A 12,863-nucleotide genomic window follows, 5' to 3' on the forward strand; every position below is an offset into this window, starting at 1 on the left:
TATTGGTTAAGTCTCTGGCTTTTGTTAATTGATTTATGCAGCAATTAACGCATTTGAGTCTTCACTTTTGCCTTGTTGACGTCGGCGCTGTTGCCAAATTTCGGTAGCCCGAACGATTAATGGACGGTCGCTAATCAATAGCGCCCCCTGAACCCCCTTTCCACGCCACTGGTCAACCCCAGCTGCCAACTAATGTTTGCTCTACGGGCTGGACCTGACCTATGCCAGCATTTTGAGCTGGGGCTTAGCCCAGTTAGCAAGTTCGTTGCCTAAGTCTTTCGTTTTGACACACATTTCGAGCTGGGATTTTCGCCCGCTTCCCGCTTTTTTTGGTCTTTCAACCGCCTTGCGCATATGTAAACCTGAACTCACCCGAAATATAATAAAATAAAGATGCGGCTTGCCAAACTTAATCGCAATGCGAACTCTTTGAAGCACCCAAATATATAATTGAGTTCATTAACAATTTCAAAATGCAAATAAACCAGCACAAACAGCACAGACACAGCAGAAAAAAAAAAGAAAACACAAAACAATAAACAAAAACTGAGGTTTTTCAAATTAAAAACGCGACAACTAAACGGCCCGCAAAATGTCACTTGGTCTTGTGAAAGATTCACGCATAACTGAAAACTAAAACTGTCCGCTAAAAAACTCAGCCCACTTCGAAAAAAACGGAGAAAGAGAGGGAGAGAGCAGGTGGAAGAGAGAGCGAGAGAGGCGGAGAAAGCACCAGAAGTAAGTAAAAGCATTTTATTGAAACGTGTAATCAGTAGAAAGTGACACAATGCCCGCTTCACTGGCCAAGCAGCCAAGTAGTTGGCCCAGCGGAGAAAGGTGCCGGGAAAGAGTTCGAAAAATGAGAGAAAGACTCTCCAGAGAGCCGGGGAAATGCAAAAACGAGATACAGATACTTATATTATTTGCGGCATTTTTCACCTTTCGAAAACCTATCCACATAACTGAAAGGTTATGTATGTTTTAGGAAAAAAAAGGTTTTCTTATAACAATTGTAAAGTATAACTAAGCAATAAGTATACAATTATGTATTGTGGAAATTGTCTTCTTTTTATAATCCTAATAATAAAGATTTAATAAAAATTTTAAGTTTGTTTTATTAATTATAATAGATATATACTACGAAAATGTAAGGTATATATCAGCTAACAGAAAAGCGCCACCTATTGTTCATTCCCAATATGGCTAGATCGACTCGACCAGCGATCCTGATCAAAAATATATACACCATATTGGGTCGGAAAAATAAAATACTTTTGTAAAATGTTTTATTTATTATATCAAAGATATTAATATCAAAGATTTAAAAGAAATTAAGAATTTGTTCATCCATATTTACAATAAAAATAAAAAAAAATGTTTATCAAAGTTAAGAAGTGTAAATTTACTTTTATTAATAATAATTATATTAGTGAACTCCATAATGTCGTATGTTATGTAAATTGTAACCCAGACCTATGAGTGTTCAACTAACTCTCCAACCGAAAAATCACAAAGGTCCCCCACTCCAAAGTTCATTTCCCTGTGTCACCCCCTCTAAACTTTGGTTTTATGCGATAAGCCCAACCCCCCAACCTCTGGTTAGTTTTAACTTCCGCTTTTTAAGAGCTTTCGCTTTGTTGTTTTGTATTTTCCACCCAGCGATTTGCCCCACCGAATCCTTGGGGGAGTGGCTTGTGATTTGCAATGCCCCCGCCGAATTCCAGTGGATCTCTTGCATCAGCCGCTGTCCAAGTGGTTACGCCATTTGATTTAGAGCCCCCTTTTACGCTTTCTTAGCTGCCCAAGTGACCAACAAGTCTTTCTTTTACACATTTCTCTATTTATTTGTGATTACAAACTAGCAAAAAAAAAAAACACAGGGTATGGGGGGTTAACACAAACGATTAATGTAACGTAACCTTTTGGCTGCTGACTAAGCTGGCTAGAATGGCTCGTGGTCGTAGGGATTCCAAGATCGATGATGGTGATCCGCCGGCTTGGCATGGTGGCCCATGCTGCTGCTGGCTAAGATGTTCTTGGCCGCACTCGAAGCCCCTCCGGCGGCCCCCAGTCCGGCGTTCAGGATCAATCCCAGGGCATTGCTGACCAGATGGGAGGCCACCTGCTTCACAAACCCACCGGAATCGAAGTTACTCGCCGCCGCTGCCGCCCATCCGCCGCCCTCCTTCTTTTTGCGGGGGCGTGGCAGCTCCGAACTTCCGTGCCGCTCCTCGGAGCCCTCCTCCGAATTTGGTCGGAACTTGGCCTCCAGGAAGCTGGTTATCAGGTTCTTGGTGAAGGTTAGCGGCTGCGGCGGGCCCTCCTCCTCGGGATCCTGTGGGAATATTTAAAAAAAATTGTAGTTTTCTACTGAAATATGTTATATTCATGGGTTAGTAACACAGTTAACAGGTTGGGAGTGAAGAGGGTCTAGAAATAAGGTATAAATACTGCGCTGAGGGCGGCCAACACAGTGCCAAGAAAGTTGCCCAAGAACTGGCCATTGTTGATCTGCAAAAATAATATAATCGAAATTAAATAGTTAATATTATTAGAAGTACTGAAAATATTTACAGATATTATAAACTAAGTATATTAAATTAAAGACGATTATTGTAAGCGAAAAAGAATTTAAAAAATTATTAATGTCTTTTTAAAAATGGAATTATTAACACATAATTAAAAACGTTAAAGTTGTATAACATAATTTTTAAAAATTTCATCAACAAAATGTTGTTCAAATAGTTATTGAAATAGGTAAATTATAAAATGTAACATTTCTTTAGCTTATAATAATATCCAAAAAAGGTTTAAAAAAGGTCATTAAAGAACGAAAATGATATAAGATTTTTAAACTTATAAAAGGAATTTTACTGGATAACAAATTTTAAAAGAATACAGTCAAAAAGAAAAGAAGGAGGTTCTTCAACATAATTTAAATTAAATGCATTGAGTAAGAGGATAAATAAATTGGTTTCGTTGACGTGATTAACTTTAAATAATAATATATAAAGAATATTTTACTGAGGGAATTGCTTGGATATCCCTGAATTTATAGCCTTAAACCTGATAATTGAAACGCACCGCTCCGCCGCCTCCAGAAAGTCCATCCAAGGCGGTGCCCACATATTGGCCCAGGACGAGACCAAAGTTCTTGTTGCCACCCAGGAGACCAGAAATCAGCGAGGTTCCCGTTTGGATCAGACCTTGGACATCCAGGCCACCGGGCTGAGGGGATATTAAATAAATTGTATTACCCTAGAGGGAGTTATAGAACTTAATACTCACGCCAAACAAGGTGGAGACCAGGCCGGTGAGGGCACCAATAAGAGCACCCACATCGGAACCGCCTTCACCCTGGAGAAAATCCATTTCAGATACACTTTCCAAAGGAATTTCCCATTTAACCCTTTACTCACACCGCTAAGACTGCCGATGATGCCCACCAGGCCACCACCTCCTCCTCCTCCGCCACCTCCTCCACCTGCTCCAGGATCTTCTTCGCCTGCCTCGTCATCCGCGTCATCCGTGGCCAGCTCCGAGGAGCCTGTGCCCTCCGCCTCCACCTGTTTCTCCGGCTTGGCGGCACTCACTTTCGGTTTGCCTCTGGCCTTGGCTGTAACATTTGGCGACTTCTAGAGGCCGTTAGACAATAGGGTTAGGTGAACCAAGTCAGTGTTGGGTTATAGTCATCGTTATAATCATCAATTGGGTGGTCTGGTTAGTCACAAAGGGTTTGGACAGGGGTTGACCTGCTCACCTTTGCGTTCATTTCCAGGTCATCGAGCTCCGAGGCAATGGGCTCTATTTTGATCCTCCTGGGCGGCGGCTGGTCCAACATATTCTCCTGAAAGTCATCCTGGAAGCGCAAGTCATGAGCCTGGCGTTACAGAAAATCAAGGGGTTTTCTTACTTAAGACATGCACTTTTCAACTTTTGAAACCTTCTTTTCAGTATCTACACCTCTTTATATATATCTTTTTATATATGGCATATTTTCCGAACCCACCTCAGATAGTATGGACTTGATAATCCTCATTTCCTGGGGCATCTGTCGCTGCTCCGCCTCCTCCTGCTCCGCCCGATCTTCCTGCTCCTGCTCCTCCTCCTGCTGCTCCTTTCCCTTTTTAACCTGCCTCTTGTGGACCACCTTCTGCTTGGCCTTGGCCAGCAGCCCATCCTCGCCAGCCTGCTCCAGCAGGTGCTGCAGTGCCTTCTCAATCTTGGCCTCCAGTTCGTTCTTCATCTGCGGCACCTGCCTGATGATGTTCTTCCTCAGCTTTCCCAGTCTCTCGCCCAGTTTTGGCTGGTCCGTAAGATCGGCGGAGAGCTCCTGCTGGTATAGCTCCTCCACCCGTTGCTGCTGGGCCATTTCCCTCAGCTCCAACCGGAACTCATGATCGTCTTTGGCCTGGGACACCACATCCATCACCCTGTTGAGGATCTCCAGGGCTCTCTGGTCCCGGGACAACTGCTGTTCGATGGCATCGATCTTGGACATGACCCGTGCGCTTTCCGTGAGATTCATTTGGTATAACAGCTCCCTGACGGCCCCCACCAGATGCTGTTCCATCTGCTCCTCCGCCTGGCGGGCTCCGTTTAGCAGCCCAATGCCCGTCACCGCCCGCAGCTCCTCCTTGGGCAGGATCCTCTCCAGCCTGCGATAGGCGGTGATGGCCTGCAGATAGTGCGACTGCAGGTCCATTGCGGACCGACCTCCGCCACCCGGCCTACTCTCCACCGATCCCGGACCGATCAGGACTAATCCGGCTAGTCCGAGGAGCAATCGCCGTACTTGCAGGTTCTCCATTGCCGGCCGATCGAAAGAAAACTGCGACCAGGAGGCTTTCTACACTGTCTCATATAACATCTGTGGATCGTTCACGGTTAGTTGGGCGATGGGCGGTGGGCTGTGGGCGTGGCAGGGGATCCTCCCACATGGTAACGCCTCCTTGTTGAAGATTGTGCAATGGGTCAATCGTCTGTGGGGCTGATCAGTGTGGCATATCTTGGTCGGATTGTTGTACGCAAATAAAGCAAAATCTTAACTAGGGGGCGTTTAGGGTTTTATCTGTAAACTAGTTTACTTTCGCAGTTCGAACTGCTCGTCATTACTCAATGATACTTAATTTAAACAGATTTATGCTTAATATATATATTTTTATTTTAATAGGTTCAGTATATTTAACTTCTTGAAAATATTATTATCATTATATCTCACACCAGAATTTCCGTTTTAATAGGCCCCAAATTGTTCAAGAAATTTAAGAGTCCCTGATAACTATAATGTTTTAATACATTAAGGAAGAATTATAAAAAAGAGTCCAATATTCTCCAGTCCCAAATTTTATGAGGCTTAATTGCTGTAAGTACTTCCCCCAAAAATCCACTTTAAAGGCTAATTCCATAATTTCTTTACTTCTCACCTTTTCAGAACTAGAAACCACAATTACCCGCCCCATTAGGCATTAAATAGACTCGGATCAGAGTCATTAGCTAATTCCATAATAGGTACATCTTTTTAGGAGATTGAAATAAAGGCCTTATGTAAAGAAAGAGGTGGAAAAACGAATTGCAGGTGTCGCAGTTATGCGTGACTGTTAATTAGCATTGTCCATTAGATAAATGGGAGAGATTGGCCTGGGAAGATGATCATCATCGCCATCCGGGGGCACTGACTGGGTGGGGATTACGTGAAGGGGCTGCCCCGTTAGCGTAATGGCGAACATGGGTTAAAGCCAGGTAGTCCAAGTCCAAGCCGCAAAACGTCGGCGGTGGCTCGTCACGCTCGTTTAACCTTTCAAGTGCGCAGAGATCGGTGGGGGACCACATACATATAGGGGGTTATATATACAATCATATGTAGCCACTCAGGTCGGATCAGATCGGCATGACATAAGCGTTTAAACGCAATTTCAACTGTTGAAGCGTGCCTCACTTGGGGTTAACTTGGGCAAACAAACAAAAAACTCACATTTACACGGGAAAAACTCCATTTATAGCCTAAAACACTTGTTTACTTAATGCACAGAATTTATTTTATTCTCACTTATTAAAAGAAAAGTCATTGAAATAAATGTAGAACATTAAATATTAAAATTAGAAAGATAAATATTTAATTTATTTAATAAAACTTAAACAAGTTCATACCTGGAAAGGATCTCGATGCATTCTGAAGTCTCGTTCTAGTAGGAAAATAGATTTGCATATCTCCAGTAATCAGCTAAAGGCACCAACACAAACAAACAATCCGTGGGAACTTCCGGTCAACTAAAATATTTTCGGAAGAAAATAAGCTAATGCATTTTTAGCTAGAACAAATTGGGAATTATATGTACCCACTGGGGATAAAAGTTCCTCATCAACATTTTCAATGACGTGGCCCACTGTGAACTAAATTAATTTAATTTTAATGACCTTTTGACACTCGTGAGCTTAAAATGTTAAATTAACTCATTAAGAAGCATCCTTTTAGTACCATTCTAACTGTATTAAAGGGCTTTCTGTATATTTATTTTTCTCTGTGCATAAACGTTTAAGTACATGAATCCTATGGACTCCCGAAAAAATATATAAAACCGCGGCTGTAATTATAAGGCACAATAAAACGAGCCCAAAGCCAAGACAATAATGATATAATTGTTTCACTTTGTGCAAATGTTGTGCCCTTTAATGCTTCGACTGCCCTCAGATTTTGGCTTTTAATTCAGCCATCTAATGGCAGCTTTACGATCTGATATAGCCAGCCACTTGTGGCATTCACGGGGCGATGAGTCAGATTCATTAAGCCGTTGAACCTTAGATGCTCAAGGGTGATGATTTTATAGGGGATTAAGAACAGTCAATTTAAGAGAAGCTCTTAAAATGTTCAAATGGTCTAAGCATATAAATGTTCAAATGGTCTAAGCATATTTTCGGGAATGAAAAAAATGTGTTTAATTTAAATCGGAAACACCCTGGAATGGAATACAAATTATCTTAAATCTGAAATACAAGTTGTGCAGTTTATTTTAATTAATAAAATGTAGTACCCTCAAACTATATTGGGCAGCCTTGAAAAGAGATACAAATAGGTGTTATCGAGATGCCTAAAATATTCTTGTATGTATTTAAATGTTATTTATAAAATGACATGGCCATCTGTTAAAGAGACATATTTAAAAACCACCTAGTCACTCAAAATCCCGTTTTAAAACATGCCAAAACCGTGTTATAAACACTTCAAATATAACATAAGCCGAACATGTTAAAAGTGTTTAAATTCCGATCAATCTTGCGCTTAGCCTTCAAATGGAAATCATTTTCAAATGTCTGAATATATTTGAGGCCCAGTCGGTGGATTGTAAACGGCATTGTTCGGTTCAAAAAAGAAAAAGATTGTTTTCTTTGGCACTTCTGCACTTTTAATTGTCATCGTTATCGCTTAGTTTGGTTTCATTTACGTCTGGCCAAAAGGAAAACCCTTTTGACCGCCGCCACCGGAAGCGGAAATGGCAACCGCCGCACTTTATCGCTAATGAGCCATCGGCACTTGACATTGTGGCCGGAGAATTACGGAGAATAACGATCTCTGGCAATTAGGGTTTATTGACAATTGTCAGAGGCGAGAAGCGAAAAAAGGCACTCCAACCGCCGAAACTTCAAGATAAATTCGAAACTCGATTCGTGTTTGTGTGTATTATTAACACATATCTTTGTGCAATAAATAATAACCTTGCCAAATCGTTTGACTTCGTTTCGCTGCCTGGCAACATTCATATATTCAACACACACAGAAAATACGAAAATACGAAAATCCGAAAGACACGGAGCTGCAGTTTTCGATTCGACTTAAATAGTTATAAACTTTGCACTTTTACGACTCCCAGCAATTTCTGACTTTATTTAATCTTCGAATTGGAGCACTGGCTAGGAAAAAATAAAAATATCTATGAGAAATCGCCGCACTTGGGAATTAACATAATAAATAGCGCCATAAATATTAAAAGCAAACTAGTTGCTGCAATTTATTTCTATTTTTTCTATGCCTCAGCCTCTTAGCGCTCGTTATACAATTGGTTTAGCCTCTAAGCCACAATTCGCTGGAATAGATTGGTCCAAACAATGGGCTCTCCACTCGACGCACTCTTGGCCATCAGAAGTCCTTCGAGCTTTGAGTTTTGGGCTTTGAGTTTCGAGTTAATTTCTGCTAATTGGCGGACTGAAGAAACGGCCAAAGATACACAGAGATATGGCTAATCTGTCATCTTCAAAGCCAAACCAGTTCGACCGATCGTTATTCTTATATGCTAATGCTGGGATTAAATAAAGGCGAGTCTTGAAGCTAACATACAAAATGCAATATATGCATGTTTACTCTTGTCTTCAAATATAACTAATTATATATATATTTTAAAATGCCACAAAAAATAAGTAACGTTTATTCATTAATTCCTAATGCTGCTAAAAGTGAGATACTCACAATTCCATTCACTTAAAATTGATTTAATTAGTATGATAATTATGGAAATTTCTAGAGTTAAATTAAGAGCGTTTGGTGTTTTTTATTGTTCCTAATAAATAGTTTCTATTATTTTTAAGTACAGGAAGCAGAAACTGCAGTATATATATATTGATTACACCGGCAATTCAGAAAAATGCAATCCTCAATTTTACTAAAACACTTCCTGTTGGCAAAATCTCATTAAAATCGTTTTGTAATTGGCCGACTTCCCTCTCAGGATTTCGATTCCAGATTCCAGACTAATGACCCAATTCGCGATGCTCTCCCAATTTACAATCGCCAACTCATGGATTTAATTATTTACAGCTCTGTGCGGCGGTATCTCATTTATTTTTATTATTTTTCGGCCAATCACTTCGATCAAAGCCAGACAGTCTAAATTTAGGCAACAGCTGCCAGAAGGCCTGATTGATATACGCCCAGTCATGGCGTTAAAGAGTGGTAAGTAATATTCTTTGGGGCTTAGGTGACACTGAAAAAAAACTAAGCAAAACAAAACATTGAAAAATAATAAAGTTATCAAAGAGAGATGGAAAAAAACCGAGAGTAAACCTGATTGATATCACGTAATGTTTTCGGCTTTCGGTTTTTTATTTTGGGGAAAAAGTCACCTAGGCAGGGCTGATAAATCATGACACCACCTTTCCTTTGGCAATTTTTTAACACCACCACCGCTGCCACGCCCTCCACCCTCCCCGCCCCTCTGAGTAACCGAAACTTTTTAATTTTAGTTGGTTTTTTCTCGCTGGGCCACCACGTTCGGTTTGCCAATCAACTGAAAATGACGGCCAAAACCAAAAGCCGCCGCAGCCGCAGAGTTGTTAACATGTTAACTTGGCTTAAATGCATTATGATTTTTTTTGCCTTTCATACCAAATACACACACACACACCGCAATTCGCAAAGTGTTTGAGTGGATAATGCGGAATTTTATTGGCTCATTGGCTGCCGAAAGTTCGACATCAGCATCTGCCCCTATAAATATACATACAAATATTATATATGCAGCTATGTGTATAAATTGATAGGTTTTGTGGACATATACCAATTTGACCGTGAGTGTAAAATCCATATTGGCAAAGTGGATGGCTAATTCAGTGGTGGAGAATTTGCAAGGGTTTATATTTATTTAAAAAAATTTGATTAAGCAACATAATAATATCTAATATTATTTGCAAATTATTTATACTTATTAAAATAAAAGGTATAACAGATTACTATTTTTGAACACACTAGAGAGTATTTAAATATTTTATGACTTGTCTTATCGGATGTTTCAATTATCCCAGTGACTTTATTCCTTTTTGAAATGGCTGAAAAATTGTGTTTTATATTTTTTGCATGACAAATTATAATCAGAATTATCTTAAGTGTTTTGAATTACCTTCTCCCATTTAAATTTTAGTTTTTCGATTTTGTAAAAAAAAAAATTCAAAAGAATATAAACGATCTATTTTTTTTATATGTTCCATAATATCTCCACCATTTAATCCATAGAGCATTTAAAATTCAGCACTTGCAGCTACACAATCATAACTCCCGGCAAGACAGCTTCCTTTTCACGACAGAAATCAAGTTGTCGCTTGCATTTGGGGCACTTTGTGTCTCTCTGATTATTTGAACAGTCGGCCAACCACTCGTACTTAATATTAGTAATTGTTTGCAATTAGTCACCAACGGAGGCTGAGAAACTGAGGCAAAAAATCGAGACACTTTGGCAATCGCTAATTTATGCAAGGCTTTTTTGTTTTTTTTTTTTTTGGTTTGGGCACGTCGGACGCGACGATTGATATATACGACTACAATCCAGCTCAAAGTTCGAGCCGTAGATCATCATCCCGTCCAGGGTCTCTGCTAGATTACTCATAAAATCGAAGAATTAAGTCCCTGTAATGGGCCAAAAACGCCGGCAATTAAATCAAAGCCGAGGAAGAAGCTACAATCTACAGACTACAAAAAACTGGAGCCCATGTCGCACTCCGCACAACCTTGTTATTGTCTATGGGCCGTCATTAAAACTGAAACAGAAAACAGAAAACAAACAACAAACATCGAACAATGGCAGTGACTCCGGCGATGTCTTTACATTTAATTGCACCATTGGGCACACGGCAAAGTGAACTGTCAGTAATCTGCACAACAGCCCCTCGAAAACCCAGATACCATATACCCCCACCGGATCCCCATTTCCAGCTCGCTCGATTTAAAGCGATGCCAACGTCGCCAGAATTAAATGAATTGCCGTTCAATGGCAGGGACGATGGGCCCCCGTACACCATATATATAGAGCCGCTTTTCAGGGCCCTCCTTGGCCCCCAAAGAGGGCGAATTAATCGCACAGGGAGAGGTCTTAAAATTTGATATGACAGCTCCGAGTTTGGCTGGGAAATAAAAATGTTCAAGGAATCGCTCAAGTAATTGCAATTAATTTGTCTCATTTGATTTTCGGGGTTTCTATTTTACATCGCAGTCATTCCCAGACTTACTTAAATTAACAAGACAGCCTTTGGAAATTAACTAAAATAATTAAGATTTGTATTTTGTGGATATAAAAATTTGAAAATTGTTCAAAAAAACTTGGTATTTTGTCAATCATTTTGTGAAATAAGGTCAGATTACTGAGTGCCATACCTCGCTGAGCTCGTATTTGAATTTCCAATCGATTGGCATTTAAATATAAAAATTTTAATTTTTGGCCACTTTTCTTAAAAATGGATGATGTAACCCCTTGTAAAAAATGCAAAAATTCGTCAAAAAATAAATTTCCCGAAAAGTGATAGGGATCGACAGAATTGGTTGTTAGCTGCTCAAAACAGTCTGTTTTTTTGTTGTGCGCCTCAATTTGACTAAATTACGTCTGAAAAACGGCTTAAAAAAAGGTATTTTTCGTCCAAAAAATGATACTCCTCATTTTCGGCCAAAAAAGATCAGTTTTTTCGTCGACAATTTGCGAAATGGAGCCAGAATATGGAATGTCATACCTCGTTGAGCTCGTAATAAAATTCCCAATCGATTGGCATTTAAATCAAAAAACTTTAATTTTTGGCCACTTTTCGCAAAAGTGGATGATGTAACCCCTTATAAAAAATGCGAAAATTGGTCCAAAAATAAATTTCCCTAAAAGTGATATGGATCTTTAGCCTAGATTGTTAGCTGCTCAAAACAGTCGGTCTTTTTGTTGTGCGCCTCGATTTGACTAAATTACGTCTATAAAATGGCTTAGAATAAACGTATTTTTCGTCAAAATATAATACTCCCTATTTTTGCACAAAAAAAATCAGTATTTTGGTCGACAAATTGAAAACTGAGGTCAAAATAAGGAATGTCGTACCTCGTTGAGCTCGAAATTAAATTCCCAATCGATTGGCATTTAAATCTGAAAAATTTAATTTTTGAAAATTTTTCGATAAAAAGATGCAAAAATTCGTCAAAAAATAAATTTCCCGAAAAGTGATAGGGATCGATAGCGTTGGTTGTTAGCTGCCCAATAGAAGAAGAGAGGAAGAGCTACGATAGAAAAAACTCACAAGAAAGAAATTTTTTTTACAAACATGTAATTCGATTTTAGGAAACATTTTTTGATTTACCAATTTTACTTTAATTGAAAAAATAATGTAATGCTAATTTTGTGAATTCATTATTTAATGTGTACACGGTAAATGTTTTCTGTGTTCTTCTGTGGACCTTGTCGCACCTTTTGGCGCCTGGGTTCGAAAATGGGCGTGGCACTGGCAAAAACAACAGAAAGAACTAGACAATAGAGGCTGAGGAGCGGCCATTACAGCTAATTTCGATGTCATTTTCGATTTGGCAGCTTTGCTTTTGCAAAAGCGAACGACCCAGGCAACTGAGACTAATTTCATAATTTTCGTATCTACGTTTTTTTTTGGATTTCTTTGTATTTTTAGTTTATGCAAAACGCTGTCGCTGTATGTGTGTCAAAATCTAATTCACCTTAAACTGATTTTGAACGCATGCAACTTTTAGTGAGTTTAGTGAGTCTCACTAGCCGACCGACCGACCGACCGACTGATTTTGGCCCGGCTGCCTTCGCTTTTGCTTTGCCTTAGCTATTTTTGCTGCCGTTGCTTTTGCAATCCGCGAGATACAGTATCTTGTGTTCAGTATCTCAGCTCCAGTTGAGCTCGGTACCAAGCGGCGTATGCGTAATTTGTAGCCTGCCATGCATGTCTGCCTGCACTTCCACACTTCTGCGCCAGTTGGTCGTTAACCCAGGGCACCACTATCCAAAAAAAAAAGCACAAATAAAACCCCCAACCGGTTACCGGTTATCCTTCAGAGCGGCGACAGTCCGCCGCCGAAGGTAACGCGGTTGCCCAGTCAAAAAAAAATAAATAAC

General features: G+C 39.9%; 1 protein-coding gene across 2 annotated transcripts; it reads right to left on the reverse strand.

Moving 5' to 3' along the window:
* Positions 1–1,942: 1,942 nt before the first annotated feature.
* Positions 1,943–4,810, reverse strand: LOC119557611 (homeotic protein female sterile). Of its 2 annotated transcripts, XM_037870418.1 has the most exons (7): positions 4,010–4,810; positions 3,761–3,880; positions 3,420–3,632; positions 3,289–3,357; positions 3,085–3,228; positions 2,452–2,511; positions 1,943–2,335 (listed from the first exon to the last, which is right to left on the reverse strand). In XM_037870418.1, the coding sequence occupies exons 1-7, from the start codon at positions 4,808–4,810 to the stop codon at positions 1,943–1,945; spliced, it is 1,800 nt and encodes a 599-aa protein (XP_037726346.1). The 2 variants fall into 2 exon arrangements, with proteins under 2 accessions (XP_037726346.1, XP_037726347.1); XM_037870419.1 differs by lacking the exon at positions 2,452–2,511.
* Positions 4,811–12,863: the final 8,053 nt, after the last annotated feature.

This window comes from Drosophila subpulchrella, chromosome X (assembly GCF_014743375.2).
Source record: "Drosophila subpulchrella strain 33 F10 #4 breed RU33 chromosome X, RU_Dsub_v1.1 Primary Assembly, whole genome shotgun sequence".
In the NCBI taxonomy this organism is placed as follows: domain Eukaryota; kingdom Metazoa; phylum Arthropoda; class Insecta; order Diptera; family Drosophilidae; genus Drosophila; species Drosophila subpulchrella.

What these genes read in the sequence shown, in the direction of transcription:
- LOC119557611 (XM_037870418.1), bottom strand. Translation starts at nt 4,810, where the DNA reads ATGGAGAACCTGCAAGTACGGCGATTGCTCCTCGGACTAGCCGGATTA. An exon ending in TTTCTGGAGGCGGCGGAGCG is followed by an intron (nt 2,512 to 3,084) that starts GTGCGTTTCAAT and finishes TTATTTTTGCAG; the next exon opens with ATCAACAATGGCCAGTTCTT. An exon ending in TGTTGGCCGCCCTCAGCGCA is followed by an intron (nt 2,336 to 2,451) that starts GTATTTATACCT and finishes ATATTCCCACAG; the next exon opens with GATCCCGAGGAGGAGGGCCC.